General features: G+C 40.7%; 1 protein-coding gene across 3 annotated transcripts in view; it reads left to right on the top strand.

The window, feature by feature from the left end:
• Positions 1-21,393, top strand: part of Kif16b (kinesin family member 16B) — a 304,004-nt gene extending 282,611 nt beyond the window's left edge. For all 3 annotated transcript variants that reach the window (XM_046434441.2, XM_046434424.2, XM_046434431.2), the window contains one exon: positions 20,086-21,393. In XM_046434441.2, the coding sequence (XP_046290397.1) occupies positions 20,086-20,244 (159 nt within the window). In that variant the 3' untranslated portion in view covers positions 20,245-21,393. The remainder of the gene's footprint in view (positions 1-20,085) is intronic.
• The last annotated feature ends 868 nt before the right edge of the window (positions 21,394-22,261 follow it).

The raw sequence follows: 22,261 nt of genomic DNA, 5'->3' as shown, positions 1-22,261 counted from the left end.
TTAGCAGGCACTGAAAGCAAGGGATGCCTCTTTATGACCAAAGCTGAGGTCCTCCTACCCACCAATAACCCAAGTCCCATCCATAGGCTGACAAGCTTTGTGTGTTATTTTCCCTTGACCATGGCCAGGGTGGACAGTTGTGGTGTTCACTTGTAGCCCCCACTGGGTCTCTCGCCATTCCCCCCTCAGCCTTCTACCCCATGTCTTCCTCTTTCTTGGTTTTCTCCCTCATTTCCATGAACTCATCTCTAGTGGCTTTCTGAGAAAGGATGTGTAAGAGGGAAATTTCTAGCAAGGTGTCTGAAAATGTCTTTATTTATCTACTCACTGGCTGAATGTAAAATGTTAGTTGGAACCATTTTCTTTCCGAATTTCAAAGAATTGCTCCAGTCATTTTCTAACTCTGTTACTGCTGTTAAGCAATTCAGAGCCATTTTGATTTTTGATCCTTTCTGAATGCCATATTCTTTCCCTCTCTCTAACCAGAAGCTTTGAAGGCTTCTATGTAGGAGCTTATTTCTTTCCTCAATGTTCTAAACTTTCAGAAATCTACTTTGTAAGCACCCCATCAATTCTGTGGGACCTCCATGGGCTCTTATATCCCATGATGCTCAGTCTTCCTTATAATCCTTCATTATAGCCTTCATTTGTGGGAGACTTTGCTGATGATTTCCTCTCAAGGTTGTTTCTGTGGTTTGTTTCTGGAATTCCATATTTTCAGTATTGAACCTCCTAGTCTGGGCCTCCTATTTTCCTGTCTACTCTATTTTCCATCTCTTGCCCTTTCCCTGTATCTCTTCTCTCTTCTCTCTTCTCTCTTCTCTCTTCTCTCTTCTCTCTTCTCTCTTCTCTCTTCTCTCTTCTCCTCTCCTCTCCTCTCCTCTCCTCTCCTCTCCTCTCCTCTCCTCTCCTCTCCTCTCCTCTTCTCTTCTCTCTCTCTCTCTCTCTCTCTCTCTCTCTCTCTCTCCTGGTCCTCCTTATTTCTTCTTTGTGTGTTTTAAGATTCTGGTTATTACTTTTGCATCATCTAGTACTATTATAAACTCAAAAGCCAAACTTCTTGCTTTCTGAAATAGTCAATTTTATTTATTTATTTCTATTAATGTCAGTGCAGTCCTCTTCATATATTTTCTTTGTTGCAACAGCCCAACAGACACATTCAGAATTCTTCTTGCACATTCATGTATTTTAAGAGCCACAGTCTCTGTCCCAGCTCCACTAAATTCTCTGCTCACTATTTATATCAGCATTTGGGAATCATTCTTTTTCTTTTATGAAGCCCTATCCAATTTGCATTAAGCTTCTTTCAGATGCTTCAGTTCCCCTAAGTTCCATTTATTTAGATTTGTTTCCCAAATAAATTGTGTTTTCCGTAGATAAAAGGTGCTTGTCATGGCCTTTGCTGGTGAACCTCATACTGTCCTTTGTTGCTTTTGTAAATTGTGTTTTTATTTTAGAATTCAGTTAGCTATTTTCCCTCTAACAATCACTTTTTTTCTGTGTGTGTCACGTTTCATAATGTTAATTTATCTCAGCATATGTTGCAGCCCTTTGAGATAATATTTATAGGGAAACAAATGGATAAGGACATCACTTTGTTCCAATTCCACGCAACTTTTTGCTTTATTGTTTGCCTGTGTGAAGTTCCCACCCAATTTTAAATAGATTTATTTCTGTTCCCAGCAATTCCCTGAAATGCATTTACATTTACATATATAATTTTCATTCTAGGCAACCATTTTTTTTTAAATTAAAGCTTTACCTAATCTATTTTGTAATTGAGATCACCTGTTTCATATTATTTATAAGTAAAATTAAGAAACTGATGTTGGAGTCAAAAAAGCACTTGGTAATCAAAGTTGAAAATGGTAGAAAATGAAACCATTGCGTTTTTCTCAATGGATTTTTAGCCAGCTGGAAACACAGCCCCAGTGGATTGAAGGGCTTGAAATTCAGAGCTCTTTGATTAAATGCTGTGACAACAGGAGGGCTGCTTCTGCTCTTAAAAGCTCCAGAATCTGAAGTGCTTACGCATCTTAGTGTATGTTCACCTTTCCTTTTCTATTTATAGTGTTTATTTTCCAGTTCACAAAATTGTACTTATTCACAGTTTTTTATTTGAAATAATCTAAGCCACATTCAAGTAATAGCTTAGTTAACACACACTGACATTTCTTACTTTGAAGGGCAATTTTCATGTGGCAGAAACTGTGGGTGTCAACATAGCCCCAGTTATTCCATTATGTTTTAGATTAAAAGCCCAATAGCCTTTTCCAAGATCTTCCAACTGGTTAGATTTACCTTTGATTTGGACTCTTCTTTCTATCCACTTCCACCCATTGCTTCTTTCCAACTTTTCTGGCACTACTTTCACCACATTGCAGGTGAAAACAGATACTGGTCTTCAAGGTTTTGATGACTGAAAAATGGATGCTTACACAGATTTGGGTTTCGCTTCAGTGTTTAACAGGGCCAAACATGTATGTCTGAGTAAGCACATGTTTAATCAGCTTCTCAAATTTTAAGAGATGGCCAGGACAGTTTTAAAGAGTTTCCAAAGTTTGATTTGAAAGCATAAATCATGACTCAGTATACTTCTTTCTTTGGAGTAATTCAGTAACCTTCCCTTGGAAAGGAAGGAAGAAGAAGATATTGTGAACGTGAAGTACTCTACAAGGTAAGGTCCTGAGGAGGGGCCACTCATTATCGAGCCTTGTTAGCATTACCTCACAGCCATTGTGTGCATAGTCATTTAATGAATAGTGTCTTTAAGAGCATCGTACCATACTGGATATACATGCATTAGCAATGTGTATTTTTGAATTTAGCTTCATAATTCTCTATGATTCTCTACATAATATCTGTTTAGAAAAGGGGTTTTTATTTGCATTTTCCTGTGTGAAATTCACACCTCATCTCATCCTTCTTAGAGTTAGACATGTTGCCTTTGAGAAGTTGAACTACCTTTCTCCCTGCTGCTGTCTTCCCTGACATGGCTAGGCCTCAGTCATTGTCCCCATTGAAGGGGATCATTGGTGCAGATAATCCTGACCCCTGACTAATCCTCTCTATTGGGTGGGGTCATGGGCCCACCACTGAGTGCCTTAGTTCTCTGCACACCTGGGGCTTGACCATGGCTTCCCCCAGGGACATAGAGCAGGGCCTAACACTGAAGAATAACCCCCAAAGCAGGAGGGTAATCTTCAAGGCAAATAGTTCCACAGGGATCATCAGGCACCCCTGGTCCAAAGAACAAAAAAGAAGGCAACAGGTCTTCCCCCAACCCACCCCAGTCTCCAAACTTGCCCCCTTGCCCTGAATTCAGGAACTCAGTGTTATTCAGATAGCCAAGGCCAGCTGAATTTTAACCAAAGGGAATTTGCCATCAACATACAGACTACCTTAGGTCAGATATTAAAGGGAAGACTTGTTCTGTTCAACCACAGCCACAGCTCAGGGAGAGGCGGGATCAAGTCATCCAGTATTCCTGCATCCATGTATAGCTGCATCCATGTCTGTCTGTGGCTCCACCAAAAGGGAGATTGAGATGCCAGCAAATGATTCAGTGACAAGTCTTTTAGTGCCTGATTATTTTGAGTTTAAGTACATTGTGGCCAAGAGGTACCCAGGACAAGATTCTCACTTGAAAGTCTGTTTCAGTCAAATTGGTCATTTGGAGCAGTCACTAGATCTTAGAATGTCAGGAAATTCTGAAGAATGCTAGAAGGAGCCATGAGCTTGGAAATAAAAACAATAGTAGCTTTTACATTTTATAGTTCCCCAAATATATATAGTTTTCAGAATATCTGTATCTAAAATTTGTCCTAAAACCAACTTTTGGGGGATAATTCATTTACCTGGTATGATTTAGATTTTCAATTTATTTTTAAATGTAGTTTCCCATTTTGAAAACATGTTAACTCTTTGTTGCTCTAAAGCAGCTCTTGAAATAAAGGGTCTGCCGCTATCCAATATAAGGAGATTTGGAGGGGAAAAAATCCAATTTCTTACTGTCTTCTTCTATTCTTTGAAGGGGAAAACATTTAAGTCATATATTTCACATTTTAATTCCATGTGTTTTAAATGTCTGAAAGAGGAGAAGATGAACATCTGCCTCTTGGCTCCCCAAGGACAATGCAACATAGATTACAGATAATAATGTAGATACTTATTACCTAAGTACTGTGAGTTGGACCTTATGCCAAGCACTTCACAAAGAGTAGTTCATTTAATTTTCTAATCCTGAGAAGAAGATACTATAATCAGATGAGAAAACTGAGATGCAGAGGAGTTAGGGCTGACTCCAGATACGTGTGCTATAACATTCCCTGCCTAGCGGTGGCTGCAGAGGGCTGAGTGTCCAAGGAGCTCGCTCACACTGTGAAACCAGAGTCCAAACAGGCCAGGGTGTGCCCCCAGGGCTCTCTTTTTGGCCCTCTCCTCAGTACTGCCCTTGTTGAGTTATTATACACCGAAGTTGAGCCTGTTAACCTTTCCTTCACCTAGAACCAAACACAGTAACAAATTAAAGACCTACAGTGAGCACTGGGAACTGGACTCCTCCCACGCATCCTCCCCCACCCCCACCCCCTGCCTTTTTTTTCTTTCAATCAAGTGAAGTGGCATTCATGGGAATATCCCAGAAAGCCCACAGCCTCTTCCCATACAGCTGTCACATGTCCTAACTCCTGGCTCACAGGTACAAATAAATGGAATCCCACTCTTCCCCTCTATGAGCTGGGAAAATGAGATGGCTTGGAATTTGCTCTGGAGAGGAGATAAGTCAGATTCTATGTTCAAGCAGGTTTTGTCTCTCTAATGTGGCTGGTCTGTTAGTAGGTTTTCTGCCACCCACTGGGTCATCATGATCATCAAAGCTATTTAATACTCCAAGCAAGAATGTCAACCTGTAAAAATTGAATATCACATGGACTTTAAACACACATCCCTTATAAAATGTTTAAAGCTTGCTGGGTTTTATTAGAATGTGTGAACCAGACTGAGTATATTAAATTTATGAATCCAATTGATGCAGTACCATAATAATTCAATACAATATGCTTATGTCATTAAACTCATAAAGAAGGTTCTCCGAATAGCTATAATGAATAGTTCTGATTCTGTAATCACAGACTAACATTTTCACCCTGATGAATTTTAACTGGGAGCTCTCAGACTTCTCCATGACATCAAGAAATAAATGCTGTATTTCAAATGAGGACTACTTATTTCAAGTATTTACTTTAAAACCTAGGATAATAAAAGTAGCTGGTAGAAAAGAAGTATCTGCTAAAACAGAATTATTCATTAGAAATACTAAAAGGATTGGAAGATATTGGCATGAAGTAGAATAGGACATTAATTTATGCCTAATCATAAATTATAAATAAAAACCAAAGAAACTTTTTTTCATTCCACCTTGACTGATTTCATTTATTCCCTCATCTTCCTGCCTTACTCCCAAACCCATATATTTTGGTTATCTACCCTTGTGTTATAAAATACCTCACAAGTTAGTGACTCAAAATGACCGCCACTTTATTGCTTATGATTCTGGGTGGTTCTCAAATCAGCTGGATATTTGATCCACTTCAGCTCTTACCCAGTCAAACCACTTATGTGCCTACATTCCAATCCTGCTTCAATAAGGATGGTACTCAGCCAGAGTATTGGAGCATCCAACCCAGGTTGGCTTCTTCACTCAAAGCATTACCTCTGGTGCATTCTACTATCTAAAGTAGGTTATAGGCTTCACCTAAATTCAAGAGGGAGAGCCACACAAGAATGTGAGTCCCAGGAAGCATGGATAATTGGGGTCACTAGCGTAACAAACCCTTAGACATACCACTTCCCCAACCAACTTCCTTTAGGGCCACCTTTACCTCTCCTTGACCTTGTTCCCCATATTTGAAAGTTTATATTGCCCAAAAATGGATTCCACTTTCAGATTAAGATTATTTTGAAGTGTAACTGGGAATTCTGGGCATTTGGAAACTCAACTGGACATGATCCTTCACAGAGACATGGATAAATTGTTTCAGAAAGATGACTGGATATTTAAGGATATATAGATTTCTAATCCAACCTACCTTCTGCAGTTCCTTCCTTTGTTAAAGAATCAAAGGATCTAGCTAAGATTCCTTAGCTACAATATTGCTGATTTTATGAGGACAGGAAAAAGGATTGGATGATCTTCCAAAGATTTTTTTTCAAACTCTTGAGTATGGTCAAACAGAAATGTTGACTGCCTCCTCTCCAACATTGCTGGAGAGATTATAAATAGATACAGGGCCTATGGAGAATAATTAGGTAATATTAATCAAAATCTTAAAAACACACATACCCTTCAACCCAAAAATTCACTTTAAGAATTTACCCTGTAGGTTTAGTGACCTACTTGCCAAGATAAAATCTTATTTATCAAAATGTTATTTTTAATATTCTCCATCCTTCAGTCTTTCATTTGGTAAACTTACTGAGCACCTACTATGTGCCACACACCATGTTGAATATTTAGTATGCATCCTTTGGATAAAGTAGTGAAAAATCCTCTCCCTTTTATGGTTTATGATCTTATAGAACTGCCACAGGGATTGGAATAGCCTACCTGTCCATTAATAATGAGCTAGAAAATCACTTGCAGAATGAATAACTTTTTATGAACTTGTAGAGAATTATCTTTTGTATAAACTGTTAAATGAATAAGATGAAGTTCAGAAGAGCATCTCTTTTGTATCCCTATTTGTGTAAGTTGAAGTGGGGGCAGCTATATTTACATTTGCTTATGTAGATATAAAATGCTCTGGAAAACACCCATTAAAAAAAAACAGTAAATAATGGTAAAATTTGGGGGATCCTAGAGGAGATTTTGGAAGATAGAGGTTAGTTAAAAGGGAGACTTTTGGGCTAGGGATGTGGCTCAAGCAGTAGCGCGCTCACCTGACATGTGTGGGGCACTGGGTTCCATCCTCAGCACCACATACAAATAAAATAAAGATGTTGTGTCCACTGAAAACTAAAAAATAAATATTAAAAAATTCTCTCTCTCTCTCTTTCTCTCTCTCTCTCTCTCTCTCTCTCTCTCTCTCTCTCTCCCTCTCCCTCTCCCTCTCCCTCTCCCTCTTCCTCTTCCTCTCCCTTCCCCTCCCTCCCTCCCTCCCTCTCTCTCAAAAAAAAAAAAAAAAGAAAAAGAAAGGGAGACTTTTCACTAAAGTGAATGTACACACATGCGTATACACACACATTAAATTTTTTTCTTTGTACTTGTGTGTATATGTGTATGTGAAACTTTTCAACCAGAAAAAGAAAAATAAATTTTAAGTCAATTTTAAAAACAAATATTAGTGTATGCTCTGTGCTTAGAACTCAAGCATTAGAAGGCATTTGTACTTTACAACTATAGTATGGAGCTGTGCTGTTCATTACAGTAACCTATGGCAAAGGATTAGACGATGTAGACACATCCATCTTTTCACCACCAGACAATGCTTCTATTGAATACTTCACACTGAACACACTGTACCACAGGTGTATGGGCACAAATGTGGGAGATGAGAGGGTACACATGCTGCGGACCCATCCAACAAATGTGAATGGGCTCTCTTGAGTAGTTTCTCTTCCAGGTGCTACCTGCTCTGCTGTGACCTTTCTGCCATGTGTTTTATATTCCAGTTACAACTTAGACCAAGGGTGGGGAAACTGCATGCCTATGCTGGGGAGATTCACAATGACCCTCACCCTTGTGTAGTTTTCCCCACTTGACTGAGACTCACAGAACCTGTGAGTCTGATGAGATACACTCACTCCTGTGATTACTCTGTGACATGACAAAAGGGAGATCATTCCTGTGTATCTGATTTAATCCCAAAGCCCTTTAAAAGCATAGTCTTCTCTGGCCTGTAGCAGAAGACAGCAGAGATTTGAAGCATGAGGGGAATATGATTTCTGGTTTCAGAAAGTAGACACAGTCCTAGAACGTGGGTGGTCTTGGAGCTGGAGCAGTCCCTAACTGACAGCAACGGGGCCTCAAATGGGAACCTCAGTTCTACAATCTCAAAGAGCTGTATTTGGCCAGCAACCTGAATGGGTTTGAAAGCAATTCTTCCCCAGAGCCTCCAGATAAGAGCCCAATCTATGTCAGTAACTCTGACATGGCAAAACACCTCAATATCACTTGATGAAAGCTTCAGCAGAGAGCCCAGCCACATTGTGCCAGAACTTCTGACTGGCAGAACTATGAGTGTATTTCAAGCCACTGTTTGTGGTTATTTTTATGCAGCTAGAGAAAACTAATAGAAGGTCACAGGTCCTATCTACCCTGCCGCCTGTTTTCATACTATCTGTGAATACTGCTGGAGCATCCTTTAACTGTGTATAGAGACCAAGTGGGCCTGTTCTCCCAGTACCTGCTACCCTGGCTGGAAGTCATGCCTCACTGCTCCCTAGGGCCTGTGCTGGTACCATCTACACACTGTGCACTCTGTTCTTGGTAACTGCTAGTCACTGAACAGTGTATAGTCTCAGTCTAAGAAGATGCCTCACCTCCAGACAGCTGTCAAAGTTGAGATGGCCAGGCTCTCTGGGAGAAGAGAGGCACTCAGGGATTAGATGTTACTGGGCAGAGAATGAAACCTACTGTGAAAGTCACCTGCCCTGCACTAGGTAAAGAGTGCCTACCATCTCGGGAGGCCTATCCCAGGAAATCAGGGTGGAGCAAAGCAGGAAGTTTCTCTTTTATCATATAAGGAATTAAAAAATAGCTTTAGTTTGTGTTTTAGCCTATAAAGACATACATAGACTATCCTGAGTTTCATGGAAAAGGTGATGTAAACCAGTAAAGGTGGAAAAAAGTGTGCAAGTGTCATGCTGCAAGAAACCCAGGGAGTGTCATATGAAGTTGTGCAGTGGCGCAGGGTACCTTCAGATAGATGGTAGAGGAGGAAGAAGTTGGGAATTAGCAGGTATTTTGAGGCTCTTGGGAGTTCTCTGGTATCATCAACATCACTTTACATGGCAGCCAGCAGAGCTCCATGGATCAAAGAGAAGAGAGATTCCAGCACACAGTACATGGGACCCCAGCATGAGGACTGGTGGAATGCTAACCCAGGAAACAGTCCCAGGTCCAGAGTGCATCCCCCAAGCTGAACAGGCCATGCCAGTTGGCCAGTCCATTCATGCTAGGTTATTGCCAGGACTCTAGAGCTCTGATTCCCCACCTCTAGGCTTCGTAGTTGCTCTCCTCCCTGCCTGGAACTGTCTACTGTATCTTCCTCCAGTTTATTCACCTGCTGAATTCTTACCCTTCAGGTTTTATACCAGTTCCTAGGACTAGGCGGGTTCCTTTCTTAAGTGCTCCAAAAGCTTCTCCTTCCTGTTTTCTTCTGGCCATATTTTAATTATTGCTTTACCTGCCCATCCCTCTAACAGGACTTTTAGTTACTCAGGACAAAACTGAGTCTTACTCACTTTTGAATCCCAGCACCTAGCCCAGTTCAGGCATGTGAAAAACTTTCAATAAGAGTTTGTTGGGTGCATGAATGAAGTCAAGGGAAAGGAGTCAATAAAAAGCAACCTTGACCCAATCATTAAAAAATACATTGGATTAGAAGATGGGAGCAAAGCACACACAGGAACGAACAAGGAATGATCCTGAACAATGAATTGTAAGGGCCAGCACATGTGCCTGTGAGGACAAGCTGTGTGTGTGTGTGTGTGTGTATATTCAAGCCCTTGTGCCTGGCACACTGCTTCATGGAGAACAACTAGGTTGCAGTAACTGTGCTGGATACTTGGGTTGCCTGCATCAAACTGTCTTACTTTCATTGGTGTGTGGAGATCATTTGGGGACATGTTGAGAAATAGCCTGACATATTTGATGCAATGCAGCCAAATTTGATGATTTTTAAAAAGTTAGTAAGAGGATTTCAGTCCCGGATTTATGGGAGTTTAGAACTGGGAAGACTTGACTGCTGAGTGAATCATACTGACCGCATGGGTTCGATCCATGACATATGGCCCGTGGTGACCAGATCCCTCTCAGTTCTAGAAACATCCCAAGGTATCTCCATTCAGACTTGCTCAATCTTCAGAACTCATCAGTCGATGGATTTTCCAAAGGCTACAAGGTAAATGAAACCTCTAAGTTTTATAAGACTGATGCTTGTCTTTAAGCTGCCACAGTGGTTAATGATTTCTGGGAATGAGGAATGCCACCGAACTCTCTTCCCTGTTAATATGTCACAACGCAAAGGCAGATAATGCCCCATTACATTTTTAAAGAACATTTCAATTTTAATAATTTCCACAACTTTAAATTAAATTATGGATTTATGTTAAAATCTTATAAAAAGTAGAAAGTTCCACAATAGTGAGATGGCTGGGGAAATCATTAGAATGACACAGCTGGGGTGATATATTGCACATGAAATAAGCAGTTGGCCACAGTTATAGAAACGAGGCTTATTAAAACAGAAACTTTAATAACATGAAATGATCATGACTTTATCCTACTGCTAATTAAAATCAAGGGGAGGGAGCCAATAGATAAGAAGGCTGAGATCTTTAAAATGCTTCAGAAGGCCCTAATTCTTATTTTCATGCGTGTGCATACATACATAGCAGCTGATTGAAATTCAAGGAAAATTCTAGGAGCCTACCTGAGTGTGGTATTGACAGTCCTGAGGAAACACCCCATTATATTTCAGGCATAAGGGCTTAAATCTTGAAAAAATTCAATTTCTCCCAGATTTGAAGAGCCCATTACTTTGTCAGTCTCTAATGACTATTGACCTTGGCTAAGTCACTGCCTCTTGGCATCTCAGTTTCCTCATCTGTAAACAAAAGCTACTCATTCAGGCCCTCCTCCTCCCTGGTATCTTAGGGTCACTGTGCATATGAACTAAGAAAAGAAAAAAACACTTCTTACAAAGTATTTACTGGCCATACAGATTCAAGGCCCTCTGTGTTCTGCTTCAATCCTGTGCTACCCTACACATCCCTACAAATGAAGATCTCTACACATGCAGCTCTTGCTTCCTTGCACATTTTTTGCTATGTTGGACTCCATCCCTCTTCCCTCCTCCCCTAGTGTCAAGTCTTCTTTTATGATTTGGTTGCAATGTGCCCCAAAAGCTCATGTGTGAGACAATGCAAGAAATCTTAGAGGTAGAATGATTCTTAACCTAATCAGTGCATTATTCCACTTGAATGAATTAACTATGTGGTATTGTAGACAGAAGGTCAGTCACTGAGGTGTACCTTTGGGGTTTATATTTTGTCCCTGATGAGCATCCATATCTCTCTCTCCCTCTTCCTCTCTCTCCCCCTCCCTCCCTCCCTCCCTCCTTCCCTCCTTCCCTCCTTCCTTCCTTCCTTCCTTCCTTCCTTTCTTCCTTCCTTCCTTCCTAGTGGCCATGTCCTAAGCTGCTTTTCTCCTCCACACCTTTCTGCTATGATGTCTGCCTATCTCGGGCCCAGAGGGTGGAGTTGGCCAACTATTAACTGAGACCTCTGAAACCTGAGCCCCAAATAAATTTTCTTTCCTCTGAAATTGTTCTTGTCAGGGCTTTTGGTCATAGCAGTGAAAAAGGTGACTAAAACTCCTTCCATTCTTTCCAATTTTATATCTAAAAGGGAATATCTGTAAGAAGGAGCCACACCATGAAATACCCTGCTGATGTCAGAGGTTTTGCCAGGGTGGACATAGAACCTGTGATCAGTACCTGTGACCAGACTTAGATTCCATTCAGAAGATCTAGAGTTTAAAAGGAAATCCTAGAAGACTGTGTAAAGTCCAGATTTTGCACAATTTTCCAATAATTTCCAGTGTGTTTCTTTTCAGCCAGAGCTCAGACTAAAATTTGTGGGTAACACATGGATCATGTTAATATAATGAACTTCATCAAGAATTTCTAAAATAAAATAGCATGTAGCAGCACATTCTAGAACTTTAGCTTGGAAAATCTAATCAATATACTGCATCCAGGAAAAAATGAAAATAAAAATTATTGCTGGATTACCCTGTATTGCTAGAGGGATTGTGTTTTGCCTTTCAAACTCATTAACACAGCCAGTGGACTATATTAACCTATGGTTTGGTTCAAAAGATTAATAATGTTTAGTTATATTTTCAAATGGCGGTAGAATTTTGGATTGGCCCTTTTTTTTTTTTTTTTTTAATTTAGAGAAAGGGTCTTACTAGGTTGCTGAGGCTGGTCTCAAATTTGTTTTCCCACCTCAGCCTCCAGAGGGTTTGGGGAAGGAACCTTCCCTCCTAAGGCTTGACTGGGAATGCTGCCCCAATCTTAAATGTTATTCAAAAAAACCTCCCAGGATCAGCCTCTTTCCAGGGAAGAGTGCCATGGGCAGGTGCCTTCATATGAGACAATAGACCTGATGCAACAACAGACCAATCCTGGAGGAGCTTAATTGTACATGGATAGTTTCTTCTGATTCACCATGTGTCTGCCACCTGTCCATGCTTTGAGGAGCATCAGCAGTGAGCTTTATTGTAAATGAAGGAGTATAGCCATTATAAGAAACTGTGTTCATTAACTCTAAGGCTGGGGAATAGACAGAGATCACAGGCTATCTTAAAGCTCTCAAGATTTCCACTGAGGTCTCTGAATTTCTTTCATTCTTGAAAATACTCCAAGGCCAGACACTATGGTACATATAAGCACAGCCTCCCCATGTGACTCAGGTTGCTGAGGTAGGGGAACTCTAAGTTTGAGATCAGTTTCAGCAACTTAGTAAGAGCCTTTCTCTAAATGAAAAAAAAGAGCTGGTTTAAGGGATGCAGCTTAGTGGCAGAGTGTCCTGGGTTTAATTCCCAGTACCCCTCCCCCCAACACACACACACACACACACACACACACACACAAAAGAAAGAAAATGCTCCATGACAATGCTATGCAATCGGAAGTACCTTGTCCCTAAGGACTCTTGGTTTTAGCAGACTCCAAGTGGTAGCTTCATTAGTTGTTTGCTATCCCAGAATAACAATGGCAAAAAAATCACCAGCTAGTTATCCTGATTCAGAAGGAGACCTGGATGCTTTTTTAGAAGGAAAAGTGGATACAGGACAGTCAGGACATGGCCAGTGTTCACCAGGGCACTAACATATCAGTACATTAACAGAATGGTGATGACCCTGTGTAGAAGAGTATAGGATCTCACCTCTTTCCCCAAGTCTCTGTGGAATGTTAACTCCAAAGAGCCCAGTACCCACTTGTCACCATGGGAGCACCATCAGGCCTGGGAAAGGCAGGTATATGACGTATGTAGGTGAGATGCCCCAAGTAGGCAGACTTGCTCCATGAGAGACAGTGGTGCTGAACAGAGGAGGGACTCAGCAGCCTGGTGGATCAGATCAGGCTCTGGAGTTGGGAGATTTGGCCCTGAGTCCTGGCTCTTCAGCTTATAAAACTCAGGACTTTAGGATACTGTTTAGGCTTACTGGGCATTTGATTTTCTGAAAGCACTGATAAGAAAATGCCTTCTTTATACTTTAATGTTGGTCCAAATAGCAAAAAGTAAATAACCTGGATAAATGTGTCTGATATATTTCTTTTGTTCTTAAGTCTTTTTTTCCAACTTGTAAACAAATAAATTGTGGCCATTTGTCGTGCTCTCCTCCTTCACTCTCCCACCTCTTTTGTTCTCTCCTCCATCCCACCCCTTCCTCTTTTGTCCCCCAGATGCCCCCTTCTGTCTCTGTAGCTTCCTTACTCTGGGCCTCTTCCCTTTCCTTTGATCACTCATTCTCAGGTCCTCACTGGACCCTTGCTTATTCTGCTCTTGTACAAGGTTTCCATTGCTGTTCTGAGTGGCCCCAAGACTGGGCATTTAACAGAATGGGCTGTGATGCCATCACCCACCACCAGGGTAGTCTGAAGTTGCAGGCCTTCTGTGATCCCTAACAGGCTACAGAAATTTAATTATGGCTGCTTTTATTTCTTTTTATAATAGAGAAAATGTTCTGTGGAAGTTGTAAAGAAGAAAGGGCACATGAGATCAGGAACCACGCAACAAGAATAAGGCACCCAGGGGCTGGGGTTGTGGCTCAGTGGTAGAGCGCTCACCTAGCATGGGCGGGACCCGGGTTCCATCCTCAACACCACACAAAAATAAAGGCATTGTGTCCATCTACACCAAAAAAATATATATATTCTTTTTAAAAAAAGAATAAGGCGCACCCAAAAAAGGTTTATTGGGGGGAGCTCCCAGGTAAGGTTCACCTGTCTGCAAAAGGGTGAGGGCCAGGGAAGTCACAAGCAGGAAAGGCAAGAGCAATTCTAATGAGGAAATCTGAAGGTAGGAAGGCCTAGGCCATCTAAATTGCAGCTGCTGACAGTAGGTTGGTGGAGCTGAGTTTAGGGACATCATGTCTGGTGGAGGTCAGTCAGGGCTGATGTGAGTTAACAGGGCGATTGCTTCAGCCCCCTGAACCACAGTGTTGCCCATGTGAGCTTCTGAGTGGCCATTTCCAGTGTCCTCAGCCAGGTGGAAAGTCCCCACCCACAGCCACCATGGAAAGGGGAGGGGGAAGGGAAGGCTGTGGACCCAACAAAAGTGAGATACAGGACTGGGGTAGTGACTCAGCCATAGAACACTCGCCTAGCGCATGTGAGGCACTGGGTTTGATCCTCAGCACCACATAAAAATAAAAATAAATAAAATAAAGGTATTGTGTTCAACTGAAAAAAAAAAGTGAGATACAGTAATTGGGGAATGGATTTTACAAACCCTTTTCCTACCTTCCCATTTCTGGCCCTGATAAGTCACTTGACTCCTAATAAGTCAATTGAACTCCTAATGTCCTTCAATTTTTGTGGTTCTCTTTTATAAAGTATGCTACCCTAGGGATGCAGCTCAGTTCCTAGACATAATTCTCACTTACTAGGGAGAGCTAGAATTCTTAGGATCCACAAAAAAGGGGTAGAATTGACAGGAGAACTTTTCATTTCTTACTTTAGCTATAGCTATGGAAAACTTAGAACAATCAATAAAAAAAATCACTAATTAAATATGTGTTAGCATTTTTTATATAATTTTACTATATTTAAATATATACAATAGCCAGGATTTAGAACACTGGCCCACCTTAAATTGAGCCTCAAACCCTAATGAGAAATGAGGATATTAGGATAGTGATAAATGTGACTCACCAGACACCAGTAATAGGTGAAAGTGGGTTTCATTATTGAAGCAGAGGTCAGACAGAAAGACCAAACTGTCACTGTTGTATGTCCCTCTATTAAAGCTGATCAGTTGGTATGTCCACATATGGAACACTCTCCAAACAAGGTTTCTGAACAAGCCCCACTACACACACACAAGTTGTGTGGACTAATCTCACAAATGTGACATTCATCATATACTGTATGTGTCAAATGTTTTCTCTCATATGCAGAAGCTAGAGAGAAATAAAGAATTTTTTAAAAAGGAGGATCTCATGAAAATAGAAGGGAGAACAGTGAGGTAAAGGGATCAAGGGAGAGGGAGGAGGGAAAGAGGAGAAGGGAATGGGAAAGAGGAAGATCTGCAGAATGAAAGTGACCAAACTATGCTATGTGCATGTGTGACTATATACAATGAATCCCACTTTCATGTATAACAATATTGTACCAATTAAAAAATAAATTAATGCCGGGGGGAAAGTATATCTTGTATATTCTATTAACGTAATGTTCAAAAACTGGCAGAACTAGCCTGTGCTGCTAGAAATTGGGATAGTGGTCATCCTGGAGAGAGGACTGTAAATGGAAGAAGAGTATGAGGAGGGCTGCCTTGGGGCTGGAGAGATCGTTTTACTTATACCTAGATACCGATCATGTTACCGCTGTTGACCGGTGACGAGTCCTTGCTTCCCCAATGTTGAAGAATAACACCAGAGAGCACGCCGAGGCAAGGTCAGAGTAGAAATTAGAAGTTTATTAAAGCACAGCAGAAAAGACTTCTCCCGGAGGAAGAAGGGGACCCAAGAGGTGGAATCCAGTTGGCGGGCAAATGTGTTTCCCTTTTTATAGGTTTGGTGATGGAATGTAGGTTGGAAGGCCCGAGGGGTGGGACACAGGTGGGCCAAAAAAGTAATCTGGTCAGGAAGGACTTCTGAGTCAGCACCTTTTTGCTGGGGGCTGTTCATTAACATTTCTTTGAGGTGGACTTTGGCCTAGGGCCTTTTGGGACTTCATTAACATTCCATGAGTTGTCCTGTGTTTTCCCGGAGTCATTCTCCGCACGGCCTCCATTTTAGATTTCACTCGATATTAGACCCGATTTACCTAACTACACTGACTACCTAATTTTAAATCTGGCTTCAATCACATAGGTATGTTCATTTTGTGAAAAATCATTAGGCCTTACACTCATGATGTGAGCTGTTTTCCATCTATGTATTTCAACTTAAAAAAAATTAACTCATCGAAATCAATCATCAAGGTTTCTTAGCATTTTTCCTAAGCTTGGCAGTGTGCCATGGATGATCAGAGACTGCAAAGAATGAGATACTGTCTGTGACCTCAGGAACCTTCTGAAATTTTAGCACCATCTTCTGTCCCTTGGTTCAGTGGTTCACCAGAATGTGCTCAGCCCACTCCAGCATGTGGCTGTCTCTGGACACAGCTAGCAAAGGTCATGCCTGGTCCTCCAGACCTGGGAGCAAAATGGAGTCACTGCAGAGATTATTTTTTAGACAAATGCTTTCTCTGCACCTGGGAAGCAGCTCACATAAAGGAAACCAAGCTGCCTGAAACTCATGCTAGCAAGAGATTTGTTTTGCAGAGAAAAACTCTTTTGTAATGTTTGGAAGTGGTCAAATCAGATCTTTCTAGCTGGAGTTTTCATCAAGCCATGCTAATAAGTTTATTTAAAGAGAAAGGCATTACCTGCAGTTGATTTATAGTACTCTTTTAATGGCCAGGCTGTGTTTGGTAAGGTGTCTCCCATACTTCTCTTTTACTTTTATTTATATTTTTAACTTTTACTTCTCATTATACCCTTCAGGTTTTATTAGCCCTTTAAAGGGACTCTACTTTGTGAACTAATTATGACAAATGTTGATACAACATCTGTTCCCAGATTTAAATTGCCTCCTTGTCTGACAGAGTTCATCTCCAAGGCAAGTTTGTGGTAAACATTAGTTTGCATGTTAATGCAAAGCCTGGGGTATCTGAAGCAGGAGCCACCCAAGAGCTACAGAGACAATGCCTATGCAGGAAGAAGTCTCTCTCCATCCCTCATTAAATTGTGGAAGAGTCACAGCTCCTTGCACAAGTGAGGAACTCCTCATCCTATTCTGTAGCATTTCACTCTTGGTTTGCCAAAAACAATCAAGTATCCACATAGATTTCAACAAGCTTTGGTTGCTCAAGTATGGTCTACAGTATTTGCTGTTAACCATGTTTGATGGAAGTCAGAGTCCCCTACAAGTAGATATTCTCAGGGTCCCTCTGTTACCGCTGTTGACCGGTGACGAGTCCTTGCTTCCCCAGTGTTGAAGAATAACACCAGAGAGCATGCCCAGGCAAGGTCAGAGTAGAAATTAGAAGTTTATTAAAGCACAGCAGAAAAGACTTCTCCCGGAGGAAGAAGGGGACCCAAGAGGTGGAATCCGTGGAAGTGCGGTTGCTTCCCCTTTTTATAGTTCTTTCAGTGATGGAATGTAGGTTGGAAGGCCCGAGGGTTGTGACACAGGTGGGCCAAAGAAGTAATCTGGGCAGGAAGGACTTCATTAACACTTCTTTGGGATGGGCTATCTTCAAATCTGCTGGGGCTGTTCATTAACATTTCTTTGAGATGGATTTTGGGCCTAGGGCTTTTCTCGGGACTTCATTAACATTCCATGAGTTGTCCTGCAGTTTCCCGGAATTCATTCTCAACATGGCCCCCATTTTAGATCTTACTCGATATTAGACCCGATTTACCTAACTACACTGACTACCTAATTTTAAATCTGGCTTCACCTCTCCTAGGAAAGTTGAAGTCAAATTTCCTTTTTGTCTCTCTGGTGCTAATAACTACCAAGGTTAAGATAGATGTTCATTCTTCAGCAGCTGGTTTTGGCACTTCTCACCTCTACCTTGTGTCAGTTTCAGGATCCTTCTAGAAAGGGTACTTTGAGAATAGTATGTTAGGAATAATGAGCCAGTAAACCAGGTCTGAGTGAAGAGCACTTGCTTCCAGGTCTCTTCTTGATTACTAGCCTTTCTCATGTCTCCTAGCTACAGCCTCTTGTCTAGAAAATAGCTGTTATAAGAAGGACATGTAGGGGCTGGGGATGTGGCTCAAGCGGTAGCGCTCGCCTGGCATGCATGCGGCCCGGGTTCGATCCTCAGCACCACATACAAACAAAGATGTTGTGTCCACCGAGAACTAAAAAAAAATATATATATATATTAAAAAAAAATAAAAATTGAGTCTTTAAAAAAAAAAAAAAGAAGGACATGTAATTCTAGGCAGTGTATGATGACCACATAAAATAAAGTGACTTGGGAAACTTCTGGGGGTGATGCAAATGTTCATTTTCTTGGTTTGTGGTTTTTTTGTTTTTTTTTTTTTTTACTTGTAACAATACTCATCAAATTACATATTTAAAGAATATGCAGTTTCAAGTCTGGGGACATAGCTTGGAGCATTTACCTAGCATGCATGAGCCTTGGGTTCCACCCCTAGCACCTCAAAAAAAAAAGAATGCAGTGTATTGTATATCAGTTTTACTTCTATAAAGTATAAAAAATTAGACACTAGAAGATCTGTAGAAACCTAAGTTATACAAATGTTACTTGTAATTCTTGTATTATTTTTAAGAAAGAGCTAATAAACTTTCCTTCAGCTGAGTGATTTCCTTCAGAAATTCTTTGATTTCAGGTGGGCAATCCATAGATATAGCTGAATTCTACTTTCTCTAGGGTAAGTTTTCTCAGCTGTGGTACTGTTGACATTTGGGGCCAGATAATTATTTGTTCTAGGGACTGTCCTATGGGTTGTAGGTTGTTAGCAGCATTCCTGACCTTCACCCACTAGATGTATCATGCAACACACAAGTATGACCATCAGAAATGTCTCCCCATATTGTCTAATGTCCCCTGTGAGGCAGAATTGCCCCTAGTTGGAAATGACTGCTCAAGGATTAGGTCATGTTTCTTAGATAACAAAATTTTTGTTACAGTCCAGAATTATGGTTAATTTCTAAGTTTATTTTCTAAACAAACTGAGTAATAAGGTTTAGGTCTAAACCCTTCTCTCCACCCATGTTCTGTTATAGATGAGATTTGCCAGATCTAAAATACATTAACTAGTCTCATCCCTTCAGCACCCATGTCTGATTTTACCCTAAGCATTTTAGAGCCTACTAAATGCTTTGCTTTGCTTTCTTGGTGCCAAGAAAGGCAGATAATGTGACAATCACCTACAGTAGGGGAGGGCAAGAACAAGAGGTCTTGAGCTGTTCACCTTAGAAAGAATTTCCTTTTCTTGATGATTATTGGATTTACAAAATGATCTGTAAATATCAATGCTTGGAGCTGATCCTCCTATTTTTTCCCCTTTACATTATAAGAAGGCTTCAAAGCAGATACAGATTGTGCAATTTAAAAATGCCAATAAGCCAGACATTTAACTGCACAGACGGGCAGCCCTTTCTTTTTCTTTTTTTTTTTTTCTTCCTTTTAATTGTCTATTTCATGAGCAACTGGGGTGAGGGGGTTAGAAATAGGATACTAACTAATGACACTGTTGCTGCACAGCAGATCCCCAGGGCCAGGCACTGTTGTATTCCTCTGAGTGTTGTCTACAGATAGACCTGGTGGCATTGCTATGAATCAGAGCCTTGAACCAAAGAAATGTTTTATTGTGTTTATGGATATCACAATCTGTTTTCTCTTGGTCTGATGCTGAGGGCTTCAAGGATCTTCCTTGGATGCTGGTGTTCCTCGGAGTCCCCCTACCCCCACCCCTAGGTCTGATTTATGAAATAAACATATGCATCCAGGTAGACATGAAGTTGTTTTTGGACATTGCTTCTCCTCTCCTTGACTCTACCCAGAGGTATCTTGACCATGTTCTTAACTCTTGTCTCTTCCTCAGAAATACCTCAGGGACTTTTTCAGCGTGATGCTCCAATCTGCAACATCACCCCTACACATCAACAAAGTGGGACTGACCCTTTCAAAACACACCATTTGTGAGTTCTCACCATTCTTCAAGAAAGGAGTCTTTGACTACAGCAGCCATGGGACGGGGTAAAGCCGGGATGACAAAGGAACCACCAACGCAGTGCCTTCTCCTTGAAGCCCGCTCTGATGCAAGGCTGGATCCCGGCTGCCTCCCTCCGCCCAAGGCAGACGTGCAGCAGCCAACTCGAACGCCTCACGTCATCATACCTAGTGCCTCAGTTTGGGAATGGGACGCTTTGCCTGCTGATGGTGACCCTGACAGGCAGCTGTTACTGTTCCACTGCACTTGAATGTGGCCTTTTCCCATAGTGCTTCCTCCTTATTACACAGCAGCATCCGTCCCCCGTGGCAGGATGAATGTGGCTTCTTTATCTTGAGCTCCCTGAGCCAAGCCAACCTGGGACCTCCCAGAGTGGGTGGCTTGCCAGACCACTCTTAAATGACTTTCCTCTAGTTTCCTCCATCACCAAAATATACTCTGGGTTTTTTTTATATCACTTCCGTGTGACTGACTATATCCCAAGAGAAGCATTTTAAATTATTTTACTGTATTTTTTTTCCTTTTCTTTTTCCTCATTTGGATCAGAAATTTTATACAATACCTAAACACTGATGTTTACATAGAATTTCATATTCTGTAAAGGGAATTTTTGGTCCAATCATAACTAGACTCTTCCATGCTTGACAAATTGGATGTAGGTGACATCACTTAAAATTTCTGTAAATCCCTACAAACAGGACACTGTTTAACCTTGAATGTTTGAGGACATTATCCCAAATCTCAATGGCTGCTGTGCATTCTCAAGCTTTTTCTGCTAAGCACAAAATAAGTGCAAAACTGGATGCATATTTTTAAATATTATTTTGTTCACGTTTCTGTTACAGTATCTACTGGATCTTTAGCTGAAGACTAGAATTTAGAGTACTTTATTACTAACCCCTTAAATTACTCAGGACTTAATGTAGCATTGCACATCCTTGTACAGTAAAATCGCTTTGTTTTACTAAAGAGAAAAATATGAGTGGCAAAATTAAAATATATATGTGGTATATATTGAAATGTACATAATTCTATCTATAGATTTATATGTGTACACACTCCTGTACAATAGTTATATCAAACTATATAATCATTCACACCAACTTTATTAAAGGTATTTGCTTTTCCAGAATTTAAATTAAATTGCTCTCAATATTAAATGAAGTGATAATATCTACACTTTGGCTTTAAGTTTGTGACATGCTCATTCTTACTAGGCTGTTTAAAAATTGGTCTAATGTGCTTGGAAAGATATATAATGTATAATTTAGCATTTTTATTGCAGAAGATGCAGTTATAATAGTGATTGAAGTCACAAATGAATGGTGAACAAAACATATTTACATTCAGTCTTTTAGAATATGCCTGCACAACAGAGCTCTCCAACCTCAAATATGCTTAAAGATGCAATTATCCCTATAAGGAGGAACTATTATTGCACTAATTAAAAATCATAGTTTAGTGTGAAAAAACTTGAGGACTTTTTTTTTTTTTTATTGCTGCAGAAGGACTTGCTTCTGTCTGCATTATACACATAGGTTTAGGAGCAATTACTACCAAGAATTTAAAACTGAAGATTAAAGATAAAAGCTGGGGAGATAATAATTAACCATAAGTCAGTTATTTAAAAGGAGCCCAAGCACTAAATCTGCCCATCATTTGCTGGGTCAATGGACTGACCAGATAATCTATCTTTTGCCCTTTTGGGCCTGTTTTGGTGGCTGGGCTTGTGGCAAGTATTTTGTTGAAATCACCCAGGACATTTGGAAAGAAAAAATAGACATGCATTTGTAAGAAATGCAGTAATCATAAGATCCTATGTTCCAGTCCTCACCTGAAGTAAATCACAATTGTGTCTGGAGTTCCAAGTGCTGGCTATCTCTGGATAAAGCCAGTGAAAACAAAAATGTGTCCTTTTACTTCTCTGGACCTTGGTCTCTGCATCTGAAATCGATGCCAGCCTATGCACTGAATGACCTCTAGATACCATTTTGGCCCATGGTTGCAGCAGAGGAATAAACAATTTCAGTAGGGCCAATTATAGTTC

This window comes from Marmota monax, unplaced genomic scaffold (assembly GCF_021218885.2).
Source record: "Marmota monax isolate L192 unplaced genomic scaffold, Marmota_monax_Labrador192_F-V1.1 WCK01_AAM20220418_F8-fsc00005, whole genome shotgun sequence".
NCBI classification, from domain to species: domain Eukaryota; kingdom Metazoa; phylum Chordata; class Mammalia; order Rodentia; family Sciuridae; genus Marmota; species Marmota monax.
The sequence above is the reverse complement of the archived record's forward strand: the minus strand, read 5'-3'. Positions and strand labels throughout refer to the sequence as shown.